At 37.9% G+C, this 15,005-nt stretch overlaps 1 protein-coding gene across 1 annotated transcript in view; it reads left to right on the top strand.

Moving 5' to 3' along the window:
- The window catches only part of LOC141598911 (RNA-dependent RNA polymerase 1-like), a 35,292-nt gene extending 23,082 nt beyond the window's left edge, over positions 1–12,210 (top strand). Inside the window, exons 3-5 of the mRNA XM_074418733.1 lie at positions 8,445–10,321; positions 10,410–10,560; positions 11,212–12,210. Of these exons, the coding sequence (XP_074274834.1) occupies positions 8,445–10,321; positions 10,410–10,560; positions 11,212–12,114 (2,931 nt within the window). The 3' untranslated portion in view covers positions 12,115–12,210. The remainder of the gene's footprint in view (positions 1–8,444; positions 10,322–10,409; positions 10,561–11,211) is intronic.
- The last annotated feature ends 2,795 nt before the right edge of the window (positions 12,211–15,005 follow it).

Below are 15,005 nucleotides of genomic sequence, written 5' to 3'. Positions count from 1 at the left end.
CACCATCCTTAGATATCACATGGCCTAGAAAAGACACCTTAGACAACCAAAATTCACATTTGGAGAATTTGGCAAACCACTTTTGACGACGGAGGATTCCCAAAACGATACGGAGGTGATCGGCATGCTCTTCTTCGGACTTGGAAAAGATGAGGATATCGTCGATGAAGACCACAACACACTTGTCTAAGAACTCACTGAAAGTCCGGTTCATTTGGTCCATGAAGATAGACGGGGCATTGGTTAAACCAAAGGGCATCACCTTAAACTCGAAATGTCCATATCTCGTGCTAAAGGCGGTCTTAGGGATATCGGACTCACGAACGGGGATTTGGTGATAACCGGATCTCAAATCAATCTTGGAGAAAGTAGAAGCACCTTTGAGTTGATCGAATAAATCTTCAATTCTTGGTAGAGGATACTTGTTCTTGATGGTAACACGGTTAAGCTCACGGTAGTCAATGCAAAGTCTCATGGATCCATCTTTCTTCTTCACAAAGAGAACGGGAGCACCCCAAGGCGAGGCACTAGGTCTAATGAATCCTTTCTCAATCATCTCATCAAGTTGCTTTCTCAACTCCTTCAACTCGGTTGGAGCCATACGGTGCGGGGCTTTAGCAATCGGTCCTGCAGGTACAAGGTCGATAGAAAATTCTACATCACGCTCGGGAGGAATCCCGGGCAATTCTTCGGGAAAGACGTCGGCAAACTCACAAACCACGGGCACTTCTTCGATCTTTGGTAAGGAAGGGGAGGTCGAAGTCACCACACAAAGAAAGATTTGGTAACCTTTCCTCCTCATACTCATCAACTTCAAAGCGGAAATCAACTTCACACCTTCTTGGGAACGGACTCCTCTATAGGACACACGAGTGCCTAACGGACTCTTGAGGCGAATCTTTTGGTCTCTACACTCGAATCTTGCATCATACTTTGACAACCAATCCATACCCAAAATTACATCGAATTCCTCAAGGGGAAAACGAAGTAGGTTAGCGGGGAATAAGGTTCCCGAAATAGAGATAGGAATGTCGGAGAAAGTGAGGGAACAAGAGAACATTTCTCCGGAAGGTAAGGATATAGAAGTTTCCTCACTAGGAATAGGCTCAATGGTTAGTTTTTCCGAGAACTTGGAAGATATAAAAGATAAAGATGCGCCGGTATCAAATAAAATGAGGCAAGGTTGATCAAAAATTGAGAACATACCCGTAATGATATCGGGATGAGCGGCGGCTTCGGCTCGACTCATGACAAAGATAGTTCCTCTTGGCCTAGCATTTGGAGTAGGAGCATTCTTCTTCTCGGGGCAATCGGCAACACGATGTCCGGGCTTCTTACAATGAAAGCAAGTCAAGGGCTTGCCATAGCATCCAACTCCAGGGTGTAGAGCTTGTCTACAATGGTAGCACTTACGGTCCTTCTCAAGTTCATTAGTTGGTGAGGGAACTTGTCCTCTAGGTTCTTGAACTCTTGGTCCTTGTCCTCCATGGTCTTGCATCCTTGGTACAAACCTCCTCTTGTTGGCATAGTTGGAAGTAGAAGGCACAAATGGTCTCTTGCCATGAAAGTTAGAACGATAAGAATGAGAAGAGGAGTGGATTTTGGAATCTTCTTCAATGGCCTTCAAAGAGCTTTCGGCCCAAATGGCATCATCATAAACTTCCACAAAGGTAGTTGAGCTTCTTCTCACCATGCTTTCCACCTTAGGATTCAACTTGTTCTTGTAGAAGTAGACACGATCCTCTTCATCTTTCACGAACTTGGAGGCATAATGAGCAAGTTCATTAAACTTGTCGGTGTAGGCTTGAATTGATAGCTTCCCTTGCTTGAAGTCCATGAATTCCTTCAATCTTTGTTGCTTGAGCTCCTTAGGGTAGAAGCGGGTTTCCACAAGTGACTTGAAGCGGCTCCAATCAAAGTTGGGGTCTTGAGTAGCGGTAGGACCGGTCAAAGTCCACCACCTATCGGCTTCCTTCACAAGAAAGTGAGAGGCTAATCTCACCTTGTCCTCCTCTCGGGCATCAAAGAGAGAGAAGTTCTTCTCCATATCACGAAACCACTCCGAGAGAGCAACGGGATCCACTTCACCACCATAGGTCTTAGCCTTGTTCCTTGCTAGTTGACTTGCAATCCAAGCATAACTTCCTTGACGGTTAGCTTCGGGAGCAAGGGGAGCGGGTTGAGCATTTTGTTGATTAGCAAGTACTTGAGTGAGGGCTTGCATGATAGCATTTTCCACTTGGGTTGGTCGTGCCATCTTGCACAAGAGCAAACAAGTTAGAACCTAACACAAAACATGCACAAAAAGGCTACCAACTTAGGTCCTTAATTCTACCCATCTCTCATTCATTATTCAAGGTCAAGTGAGAATTTTAAGTTGGGGTACACGTGTGTGCGTCGGGAGCAATATTGCTCGATACCAATCGCGTGACACCCCTCGATGAGGCAACTAAATATAACTAGTAAATCGTGGCGGAAACACGAGATTTTTAAAACTTTTAAGACTTCTATCGAAGTCCAACGCGGGGTATCACCAACACGATAAATAAGTTTAAATAGTTAGCTTTAAGTTTACAATACAAGTCTATTTATTGGGGAAAAGATATCCCACGAATTAACATAGATTCGAAAAGTAGGTGAGTCTATTAAGTGATAACTAAATAAGGTCCAAGGTAAGAACTCGCTAGCTCACACGGTCTTGCCCACTTAAGCTTCATCACCAACTGTCATTCATAATAAATATGAAAGCCACGGTCGGGGGAGTAACTCGGGGTTCTCCCAGCCACAATATGTCAAAATACAAGTAATTAGGAATGTAATTAAACAAACAAGCATGAGGATAAATACTTACGGTAACGAGAGGATCATGATTAGTATACAAAATGCAATAAGAGTAGTTATGCATAAATGTGAGAAGAATAATTAGGTCCAACGGTCAAATATTGACTCAACTCAAATGTAAGACAAATTACAAAGTATAGACTCAAACAAGACAACCCTCTAGACTCCAACCTCTTGGTAGGACGACGATCATAATACGGTCCTAGTCTAAACCTGGCCAGACTCTCGGGATGGACGACACCCGATTCGACAAACGATACCAAATCGTATCCAAGACTCGAAATATGGTACACCTAACCGTGCCCGAAAGTCGAGTAACCTCAAGCGGAACCTTGTCACCTAACCGTGACCCCCGGTCCGAAAAAGGCGGAAGGAAAAATAGCCCAACTCGGAAACAATGGCACCTAACCGTGACCCAATGTCCGAGGGCAAATAAATAGGGAAAGTCGAGTAGTCTCACAATGTAAAACGTCACACTCGGGTCACAAATACGAGTGGAAAAGATTGAACAAACATAACGTAAACAATTCATGTGAAACATGCATAAGTATAAAGGTATGAGAATCATCGTACTCTGCTGTGGTGTGGGCACCTGCCGCCCACCGGAGGATTCATGCTAAGGTGAAAAATGTCAAAATTAGGTGAGGGTGTATTCTCTGTAGGGTGGCGGCTGTCTTAGGTCCACCCCGGGATACAAGCTAAAGGAAAACAAGGTCAAAAACATGCAATGCGTATTCTCTGTAGGGTGGCCGGTCCACGATCCACCGGCGAGAGGATCAGCTATAGTCAAATAACTTCAACATCTCACATTGTGTATTCTCTGCTTAGGTTGACCAAATTCTTGAAGCCAGCCACCGTGAGGATACACCCTATTCTAAAAGACACCAAAATCTCAAGTCTGTGCTGCCGGTTGGGTAGGCGGGCTGCCCACACCCGACAGGGGATTACAAAGGCTTAAATCTCCATTTTTATGAGTCGAGTCGAAATGCCTGACGATGCTGCCGGTTGGGTTGGGTAGGCCGCCCCACCCCACCGTGAGAGGATCTCTGTACGCGAGAATGCATCAAACACTCATCTAAAGTCTTCCAAATTCAACCATCTTTCATTTAATCATTTCATACTTCTCCAATATGATGAATACTCATAAAATTACCACTTTTAAGATGTAATTAACATATGGGGTTGTTCATTAATCATTAAAAAGAAGTTTAATCATGTAATTATGAGAGGATTCCTTTAAGACAATCTCATATTTCACCATATTAGAACAAGGCATGAAATTACTCATTAAACATGTGAGAATCATCATACAAGTCATCTACTCAACACCAAATCACCACAAGGCATGAAAGACACCAAATTTAACATTCATATGAGTTTAATACTACATAACCCATCACCGTTACCTTTTTGCACTTCAGTCTTCTAAAGACTCGTCAATGATGTAGCTATCCTCCTCCGGGTTGTCCAAGTTCTCCCCTAAACACAAAAACAAAGGTATTAAGTCAAGAATCCACATCCTTGTAAGATGAGAATTTCGAAATAGAGGAAAAGATGGCAACTTTCTTACTTAGAAAGAAGGGAAATGAGAAAAGGAAGAGAATGGCGCGAAAAGGAACGAGATTGGTGAAGAATTGAGTGAGATATGGTGATTTTAGGGTTAGTAATTGAAGGTTCAACAATGGTGGGGTGGTTGTTGGGAAATTTCAGAAATTACAAGTGAGGGAGATGAAGTTGTGAGGGTTTAGGTGAGGTTTTGTGTAGAGAAAAGAGGGGAAAAAGGCCCATGAGTCAAGTTAAGCCCAATAACTCAAAATGAGTCGGTATCCACTAGAATTTTCGTCCCAAGTCTACTATAACTCGAGTCGGAGAATAATATTATTAAAATCTACACTATTATTACCGTTACACGGCTACGGCTATATTTTATGAAAATAAGCTTTAAATAATAATTATTTAATAAAAATTACTTAAAAGTTTATTTAAAAATATAAGGAAAGCGCGGGGTGTTACAGTATTTGTAGCAACTGCATATTCTGTAAATCAATTTAGCATCTTTTGTATAGGCTCCCTTCCTTATTTATGTAGTATAGCTCTCCTATATAATGTAAACTTCTCAGTCATCTAATACACACTCCATTAATTTTCATCTTTGTACTATTTAAATGTTAATCTATTCTTGACCAAGTCTATGTTGTAGGGGGGATTGGGTGTAACTAAAATCATATAAAACAAATTTATGTGACTCACGATCTACTTTATATGAAACATATTCACACATTTTTAAGCTTAGCTAAACATATTAGCATTATATAATGTCACTTAAACATTAGCGGTGATATGTAAAACAAATTTACATAACATTTTATTAGTTGAAACAAATTCAACCCAAAAACAAATGTACAAATTTGAGAACAATATACAAGACAATAAGTCTTGCTGAAGACGGGTCGGAGCAAGTGACGGATAATGCCACTCACAAAACGAATAGGGGGGACAAGGTGGGGGCACTCCCATGTGCTTCCCTCTCTCCTCTATATGGGTCATTTGTGAGGAAAAATGATATCCGTTACTCCAAAGTGACGAATACCTACAGTCACAAATGAAATTTTGTGTATAGAAGATCACATATTAAAACATGCAAAAAAAAAAACTTGTAATTGTGGAGTCCAAATGTACAAATAAACTAATAAAGCCAAAAAGCTTCACTGCCTCAAGTTTATCAAGTGTAACTGACAAACAACTAAATAATACTCCCTCCCATCCAAACCAAAGGTTACATTTGACCTTATTACATTTGCCGAGGCGCGTTTTACAACGTGAATATTTTTAATTACACATTATTAAAAATTATAAAAACTTGATATTCTTATAAGATTCGTTAAGCGATGAAATCAAACAAGATCTCGCGTTTATATTTTTTCTTATCATTCTAATAATACCAAAGATTCTCTACAATCATAAATAGTGTCAAAAAATCAAATGTAACCTTTGATTTGGATGGGAGGGAGTATGTACGTCTAGATAATTCTAGGTCAGTCAATCAAGGAGGTAAAATATAAAACCCAAAACCAATTTGAAACCAAAAAATAGAAAAAAAAAAAACTTCTTCCCTGTCAAACAACAAAACTCCTCTTTCCCATTGTTCTCTTAATATGATTTCATCATTTAAGAAAACAAAACAATCCAAGAAATATAGTCACTATACAAAATACCATGATTTTCAAAGAAAGTGGAGGACTGATCTCCATCTTTTAATCAGAAAACAACGATTTGAAGCCGTTTCACACAGAAGCAATTCCGAAACAACCGTTGTCACCATGTGGATCGGCGCCGGACAACTCATCTGAGGCGACTCACGCGCTCACTTATCACGGCCGGCGTTGGAGCGTGACACACACGTGTTCAATGCCGAAAATGATACTATACAACCTGATTTCTGACTCCGTCTTTAACCAAACTATCACCACCGTCACAAAAAAACGGCACCAGCACCAGAGAAAAGTTTGAGGCGACTCACGCACTCAACGCGCGTCCAATACTGTGCAGCGTGACATACACGCGCCGTCGCACAGTCTTAAAAACAAGCGGGATTCACGCGGAACGAATAAAAAAACTTTTGGGGTCATAACCTCGGTGGTGCGTGACTTATACGTACCGATCAAGAAAATCAGAAGCAAGGCCGAAGGCGAAACCGGTACGACGATAGTGTAAATTCAAGTATTCAACATATTAATTAGTCAGATATGTAATTCAACATATGAAGTAAACATTATCTATGAAAAAAAAACAACATATTAATCATAAATGGGAGTATACAAAAACAATCAGGATGATCGGAGAAACACGATTAAAAAAACGAATTTTAATGTAATCATGTTTTTAAACTCGGACAGAAGCCGAAACACGACCGGCTCTGATACCACTGTTAGAAAATATGCGTACCTTAATAGCGGAATAGGTACGGTGATCGACGTGCCGACATTCTGCCCACGAAAACCGATTCCGACGACTACTAGAGTCTCGGTGGTAGTTCACACCCCAAGTTCCAAAAGCTCTTAACAATGGTGGCTTTGTTGTGATTGAAGTTACTGTTACTGTGTTATATTTGTTGTTGTATCTATTGCTTATACATCGTCTTATTTATACTACCACATATAGGCAGTTACTAAGAGGAAGATTAATGAGATTAATGGCCATTAATACACATTTAATGGCTCATTTATCTCAGCCTTAAAACACAACCATTATCACAAAGATAATGTAGTAACAGCCACAACTAATGTGGCCGTTTAATGCACAAATTTCAATATTTTGTCTCACTGTGCCTATGCTAACACTCCTAACACTTTCATACTGCAACATATAATACTCCGTACTACATTTTGATTTTATAGATGCTTTTTTGAATTCTTAAAACCATTACTGCAATAACTACTAGGGATTAGGGAATTAAGGATAATGAAGGAATAATGTCGTTCTTTCTTTGCTTTATGTCATAGGAATACATGGCTTTAAATCTTGAATGCTGTTTCAAAACCCTTCTTGATAACATAATATCATCACTTTCTAACGACTTTTTGAGGAGGAATGTATGCACAATTCTTTAGTTGCTTCTGATCAAAACATGTAGCAAAGGTCCTGAAAACGTGACTTTGCCTGTTGTAAATTTGTTAATTTACCCCTTATTCTTTTCAGCTTAATGAAGAGGCTATTTAGTAACCTTTCTTTTGTCAACTTGTTAATTGCTGTTGCAAACGCTCTTCTTTGGTCTCTTCCGTGGAGCGTTTTAGGATAACTTCTGCCAATCTGTGTCAACCTCCTTGTTCAGTACTTCAGCGTTACAACTTAGAAGCCGTCCTTAGGATACCATGAAGAGAAATTTGGTTGCACAACCAGTATCACCTTGCTTGCTGACCTATTACTGTAAACTGTCTGATTTCTGTCTCTCTTGGCACCATTCTTCGTGGATTTACAAAACGCTATCCTGACCTTGCTTACTCAACCAGTATCGCCCACAACTTTTAGTTTTAAGTGTTCACAAAACATCTTCGTTTTACCATCGTGTTCCCCTTTTCTCTGTTTTTTGTTGATCACACGACGGTCCCATAAGACAGTCCATGTTAGCCAACCCCAAATCGCTTTGGGACTAAGGCGCTGTTGTTTTTATATAGCTGAAGAAGTTATTCTGCTGTCAAAATATACCAACTAACTATTAACCATATCTTATCACATAATATCTCCACCTCACAAAATCAAGTCAATCCTCCATAATATATCAATCAAGCTGTCATATACTGTAATTATAGCATTTATATTGTATTTGTAGCAACTGCATATTCTGTAAATCAATTTAGCATCTTTTGTATAGGCCCCCTTCCTTATTTATGTAGTATAGCTCTCCTATATAATGTAAACTTCTCAGTCATCTAATACACACTCCTTATGTTAGGCTAAAGTACTTGGTCTGTTGTTGAGCAATCCACTAATTTTCATCTTTGTACTATTTAAATGTTAATCTATTCTTGACCAAGTCTATGTTCTTACCTCCATTCAATGCTATAATAAAGTAAAAGTGTGACAATGTTTTCCTAATATTTCAGCTGTTTGGTGCTCCTCGGATTTTCGAAAAGGCTGAACGTACTTTCGTACAGTATTTTGTCAAGGATGCACAAGATGATCAGTGGTTTAGGACAACCGATTTCACCACATTAGGTTGCATAGGACAATCATCTGTGTTTTGTTTAGAGCTCCCATATAACAGTGAGCTTCCAGACTTGAAAGATAACTTTGTTTACTTCAAAGAGAATGAAGGGCCCTTCACTCTAAGGCCAGGCAATACCTACTCCCAGAACTTTGAACTTGTTCCAATAGTTTCTCCTCCCACAGGAATCAAGTTACCATTCGAGATCTTGTTTAAGGTGAATAACTTGATCCAAAATGGATGCCTTGCTGGCCCAAATCTAAACCGTAGTTTCTATCAGATGATCGATCCATGTAGGATTGACAAGGCCTGCATTGAATCTGCACTCGAAAGACTGCAACACGAGAAGGAGTGCTGCTATAACCCAGTTGAGTGGTTAAAACAAGAGTATACCAAGTATCTCTCATCTAGGAGACGTCCTGCAAGGCCAACTATTTCCTTAGATGAAGGGTTGGTTTACGTCCGCAGGGTTCAAGTAACTCCATGTAGAGTGTACTTTTGTGGGCCAGAGGTGAATGTTTCTAATAGGGTGATTAGGAATTTTTCCAATGACATAAATAACTTTCTTCGCGTGTCTTTTGTGGACGAGAATTTGGAGAAACTATACTCAACAGATTTGTCTCCGCGTATCTCCTCTGAATTTAGTGTAGTCAGGCGAACTGAAATCGATGCAAGGATTCGTTCCGTTCTGAGAAACGGCATAGTTATCGATGATAAGAAGTTTGAGTTCCTGGCCTTCTCATCAAGTCAATTGCGAGAAAGCTCTGCGTGGATGTTTGCTTCCCGGCCTGGACTCTCTGCGGACGATATTAGAACTTGGATGGGCGATTTTAAAGATATTAGAAATGTGGCAAAATATGCAGCTAGACTTGGTCAATCTTTTGGGTCATCAACAGAAACTCTCACTGTTGCTAGTCATGAAGTAGATCAGATACCTGATGTAAAAATCATTCACGGGTTAAAATCATATGTGTTCTCTGATGGCATTGGGAAAATATCAGCTGATTTTGCTCGCAAAGTGGCAACTAAATGTGGTTTGAAAAGTTGTATGCCGTCTGCTTTCCAGATCAGATATGGTGGATACAAGGGGGTTGTCGCTGTCGATCCAACATCACTTTGGAAGCTATCTCTGCGACCTAGTATGTGTAAGTATAAATCAGAAAACAATAAACTGGATGTGCTTGCGTATAGTAAGTATCAGCCTTGTTATTTGAATCGTCAGTTGATTACCCTTCTGTCAACCCTTGGTGTACAAGATGGTGCGTTTGAAAAGAAACAAAAAGAAGCTCTAGAACAATTGGATGCCATTCTGACAGACCCACTTAAGGCACGATCGGCACTGGAACTTATGTGCCCTGGGGAGGTTACTAACATTCTTAAAGAAATGCTTAAATGTGGCTACAACCCAGATGCTGAACCATTCCTGTCAATGATGCTGCAATCATTCCGTGAAGCAAAGTTGCAGGAATTGAGGACAAAATCAAGAATTTTTATTCCAAAAGGTAGAGCATTAATGGGTTGCCTTGATGAAACCAAATCCTTGGAATATGGTCAGGTGTTTGTTCAGGTTTCTGGTGGAAGATTCCGAGATGTTGGAAACGAACTAATCATAAATAGAGGCTCTGAGGGTAAACCAAATTGTGTATTGCAACGAAAGGTGGTTGTTGCCAAGAATCCCTGTCTGCATCCTGGTGATATGCGTGTTTTGACGGCCGTAGATGTTCCTGCTTTACATCACATGGTTGATTGTGTTGTGTTTCCCCAGAAAGGGATGAGGTATTCAAATTATTTTTTGTAAGATATGTTTCATTTCCTTGGAAATGCTTTGTCGGTGGCTTTGAAACGTTATTATTTCCTATATCAGGCCTCATCCAAATGAATGTTCTGGAAGTGACTTAGACGGCGATATATACTTTGTCTGTTGGGACTCGGAGCTAATACCTAGTCGCCAAGTTGAACCCATGGATTACTCAGCTGAAAAGAGTGAGGAGCTGGATCACGATGTTACCATGGAGGTTGTTTTTCTTCTCTTAATATTTTCATCCTGTGTATTATACATTGTTTAATCATTTAAACAGTCATACTAATATCACATCTGATTTTGAACTAGTTCATTTTCGCAAGGTCTTAATCGTTCTAAACAGCCAGTGAGAACACTCACAAGTCAGGTTCGAGTCGTTCTAGAACTGTTAGCTTGCTACCTTCTCCGAATGTAGTATATAATGCTGCTAAACCTTGTGTAGAGAATTGATTATAATTGGATGATTTGTATTAACATTATAACAAGGTATATATACAAGAAGACACAAACCCTAGACCTTGATAAGCAAGCTAACTATATTACAAATATGGAAAATACAATCAGACTAAAGATATGAAAAATATTTACAACATATTTACTGAATATCTTTGACACCTTGTTCTATAGTAACATAAGTGTAGCTCTACTTTGGTTCCATTGAACGTTTGAGTCTACAGGAGAATGTCTGCAGGATTCATGCATATATGTATTGCTAGTTTTCTGCATCCCCATCGCCCCAAACGTGAGAGTTATGGTTTTAGCTAGATCAACTTGTGCTCAGAAGTTCTAGCTTTTTATTCTAAATTTCTACTATACATGCTTGTTTTTTGTTTTGTCCAAATAATTTGTAATTTTGCTTGTGCAGGAAGTGATGGAATACTTTGCCAACTGTATAATCGATGACAGTTTAGGGATAATTTCAAATGCACACACTGCCTTTGCTGACAGGCAGGTGGACAAGGCAATGAGTAGCCAATGTATAAAGCTTGCAAAGCTTTTTTCCATTGCTGTTGACTTCCCCAAAACCGGCGTTCCTGCTGTTATTCCACAGAATCTCTATGTAAAAGAATTCCCTGATTTTATGGATAAGCCCGACAAGCCAACCTACGAGTCTACCAACGTGATTGGAAAGTTGTTTAGGGAAGTAAAAGCAAGATCTCCTCAAGCACTACCCATAAGAGAATTCACCCGTGAAATGGCCAAACGCTCTTACGACCCTGACATGGAGCATGACGGGTTCGAGGATCATGTTGCTGATGCCCACTATCACAAAACTCAATACGACTACAGGCTCGGGAATTTGATGGATTATTATGGAATAGAAACTGAAGCTGAAATTCTGAGTGGAAATATAATCAACATGTCAAAGTCCTTCGATAAGAGGAAAGATGCTGAAGCAGTTACTTTGGCAGTCAGGTCATTGAGGAAAGAAGCTCGGTCATGGTTCAACGAACGAGATGATGATGATTCGGTTTTAGGAGAGAATGACCTGTATGCGAAAGCATCAGCTTGGTATTATGTTACTTACCATGCAAGTTATTATGGTCAATACAACGATGGGATGAACCGAGATCATTTTCTCAGCTTTCCCTGGTGTGTGTATGACAAGTTGATAACTATCAAGAAGAATAAGTTGGCCCGAAATTCCCGAGATGTTGAAGCTTTAAAGCAGGAGTTTAACAAAAAGTTTTTTTATTTTATTTTATTTTTTATTTTATTTTTTTATTTTATTTTATTTTTAGGTAAGAAAACTAGGTTGATCTTCTAGGATATGACCAACCTATCTCATCCTTTCGAATGAGGGAGGTAAGTTGAAGCCACCGGCTATCAAACCACCTCGAAAGAGTTGGACATGAATGTCCAACTGAAGCCATGAAGTCAAGAACCTTTGTTGGCATTTAAAGATGTTTAATTATCACTTCATCGAAAAAATGAAGGTCTAATTTCACATCCTTGATAATACTAGAAATTTCCCACGGAATTTGCCAAGTTAAGAATTTGGGTTGAACTAGTTAAGAATTTGTGTTTGAGGATATGTTATTTTTTGTATATTCTCTTGTCAGTCCACCTTTCATTTGTACTCTGTTGTGGTTTTTCTGAGGAGTGCTTTGGTTATTTCCGTCCTATAAATTGTTTTCTAGGCTACTTGATGGTACTTGGTATTAGTGGATTACTAGTTTGAATGCGGGTAATTAACTTATTTATAATGCAAAAAAAAAAAAAAAAAACGTTATAAGGGTTTAATGTTTACATTTTATGTCTAATGATTTGTTTACATATTATTATAATATCTCTTTCAAAAAAATAAACGATTAATATATACGTGGGTTAACATTTATTTATAATCACATAATCATTCCACCATATACTTATCTTTCAATGTGAGATAATTCTACTATTTATAAGTAATATATTCACCAAAATTGAATTTTTTTTTTTCTGATGTGGAATAATTATAATATGAAAATTGTTTGTCCTCTGATAACTCAAATAAAACAGATATTGTGTTATATATTCATATTTTAAGAACTAATGGTCAAAAGTTGAAAAGATATGACCACCAATGTCAAATGGGGATAATTAATTTGCCACAAGGTAAAATTGTATGATTATTCTTGGCTCTTACAAGTGAATTGTTTTTCAGGTTAAAAGCGGAAAGAATTACCATTTAAGGGCTGCAACCATTCTAAATGAAAATGAAGTTGAAGTTGAGGCAAGTACTTGGAGCTGGAGGGACCGCTTAGTAGCAGCAGCAGGAATAATCTCAGCATTAGAATATTGGAGGAAGGAAGTTTGCAGGGAGACCGATTAAAACATAGAGAATTAGGAGGATGGATTTCGAGCTCACCATTGATAAGAGCTTTTTAACAAGATATTGTCCCCTATATGAATAATTTAGCAAAGCGTTCGTTTAGTCATTTCATGTCCTAATCTCGGTCTTTAGGTCTGTTTGCCAAAGGCCTATGCCTTTGTGGTGCTGTCATTTCACCTTATATTTTGGGACTGTTGTTCCCTATAATTATTTTGAATTAGATAAATAGACATGGCGTTTTCAAGCATTTATCGCCGTTTTGTAATAAATAATAATCGAGCTCCACCTTTTATATATATAATGGACCACAAAGCTTTCTATCATACACTACCGACTTAGGTCCGCTAAGCATTCCACCAAATTGGGGCGCTCGGTGCAACAACTAGTTATGATAAAAAAAAAATAGAAAACAAACGTCCATGGTAGCATGTGTAATCTATCAAAGTTCAAGGTTACCATTAGAAATTTTCAATATTATAATGATATAGTTAAATAAATTTTCATTTAAAAGAGAGAGATATCCGTAATAATAAAACAATAACGGGGGTGTTACTTTTAAATTGTTATTTTAGTGTCACGTCATCAAACTTAACGTCTATTTAACAACGTTTACATTAGGGGGTACTATAGACAAAAATGGAACCTCAAGGGTACCATAGCCAGATTCTTAAAAGTAGGGGTAACATAGAAAATCTGACAAAATTAAGGGGTACCACGGGAAATTTCCGTATCTCAATTATGTTAATTTTTTTTTTGAAAAACACAACGTACAAATATTAATGGAGAGTACCTGATCATATTATTAAATTTAAATATAACTATTAGATATAATGACACTACAACAAATCATCACTTGCGCCACGAATTATGCCACGGGAATTCATAATTCGTGGCTAAAATTTGTTTAGCCACGGGAAAAACTTATTCATTATTTTGGAAAAAAATTTATGCCACGGGATAACTTTTCCCGTGGCAAAAAGTCACTTCCGCCACGAATTAGGCTACACCCGTGGCAAATAATCATTTTAGCCACGGGCCATGTCACTCCCATGGCAAAATTTTATTTAGTCACGAATTGTTCCATGGCAAATAATTTTTTAGCCACGAACAAACAAACACCCGTGACGAGTATCTTTTCCAACTTAAATCTGAATGAAATTTAATCAAATATAATATTATGAAAATATATTTGAATATAAAATTTTAGAAACACTTTGATTAATTTAATTACAATTTTTTATTGTTTTATTTACTTTAATAAGAAATTTTAAAATTTTATAAACTTATATGCAAGCTATGAAAAGTTTTTGATTTTTTTACAAATCACATTTATGTTTTGTAGGTTTTTCAAAATATTGATAATTTAAAAATTTTGTTTTAATATATAACTCTGTTTATTAAAGTCGTGAATTTCTTTTACTTATTTAAATTAAACTTTATAATCTTGAATAACAATCTTAAATGATCGTATCACATTTAAAGATATAGCATATCAAATTGAATAGAAAAGTTATTTACCATCTATCTTTGAGAAATCTAAAATTAATATATTGTTAAACTGTTTCATTCAAAATTTGATTTCCAACTTTATTTGTATGATATTTATAGAAAAAATTGAATTTGATATAAAATTTACGGAAATTTCCCATGATACCCTCGAACTTTGTCAGATTACACATGGTATCCCTTATTTTAAGTTTCTACATATGTTGCCCTTATGTTTATCTTTTTCATTCCCTGAATACTCTTTGGGGAAATTCCGTCATAACGTCGTTACTCCTATAAGTAATTTGATGTGTAATTGAGTATGTTATGTTGTTATTGTTATTGTTATATTATTTAGGTAC

Source organism: Silene latifolia, chromosome 9, assembly GCF_048544455.1.
Source record: "Silene latifolia isolate original U9 population chromosome 9, ASM4854445v1, whole genome shotgun sequence".
Lineage (NCBI taxonomy): Eukaryota > Viridiplantae > Streptophyta > Magnoliopsida > Caryophyllales > Caryophyllaceae > Silene > Silene latifolia.
The sequence above is the reverse complement of the archived record's forward strand: the minus strand, read 5'-3'. Positions and strand labels throughout refer to the sequence as shown.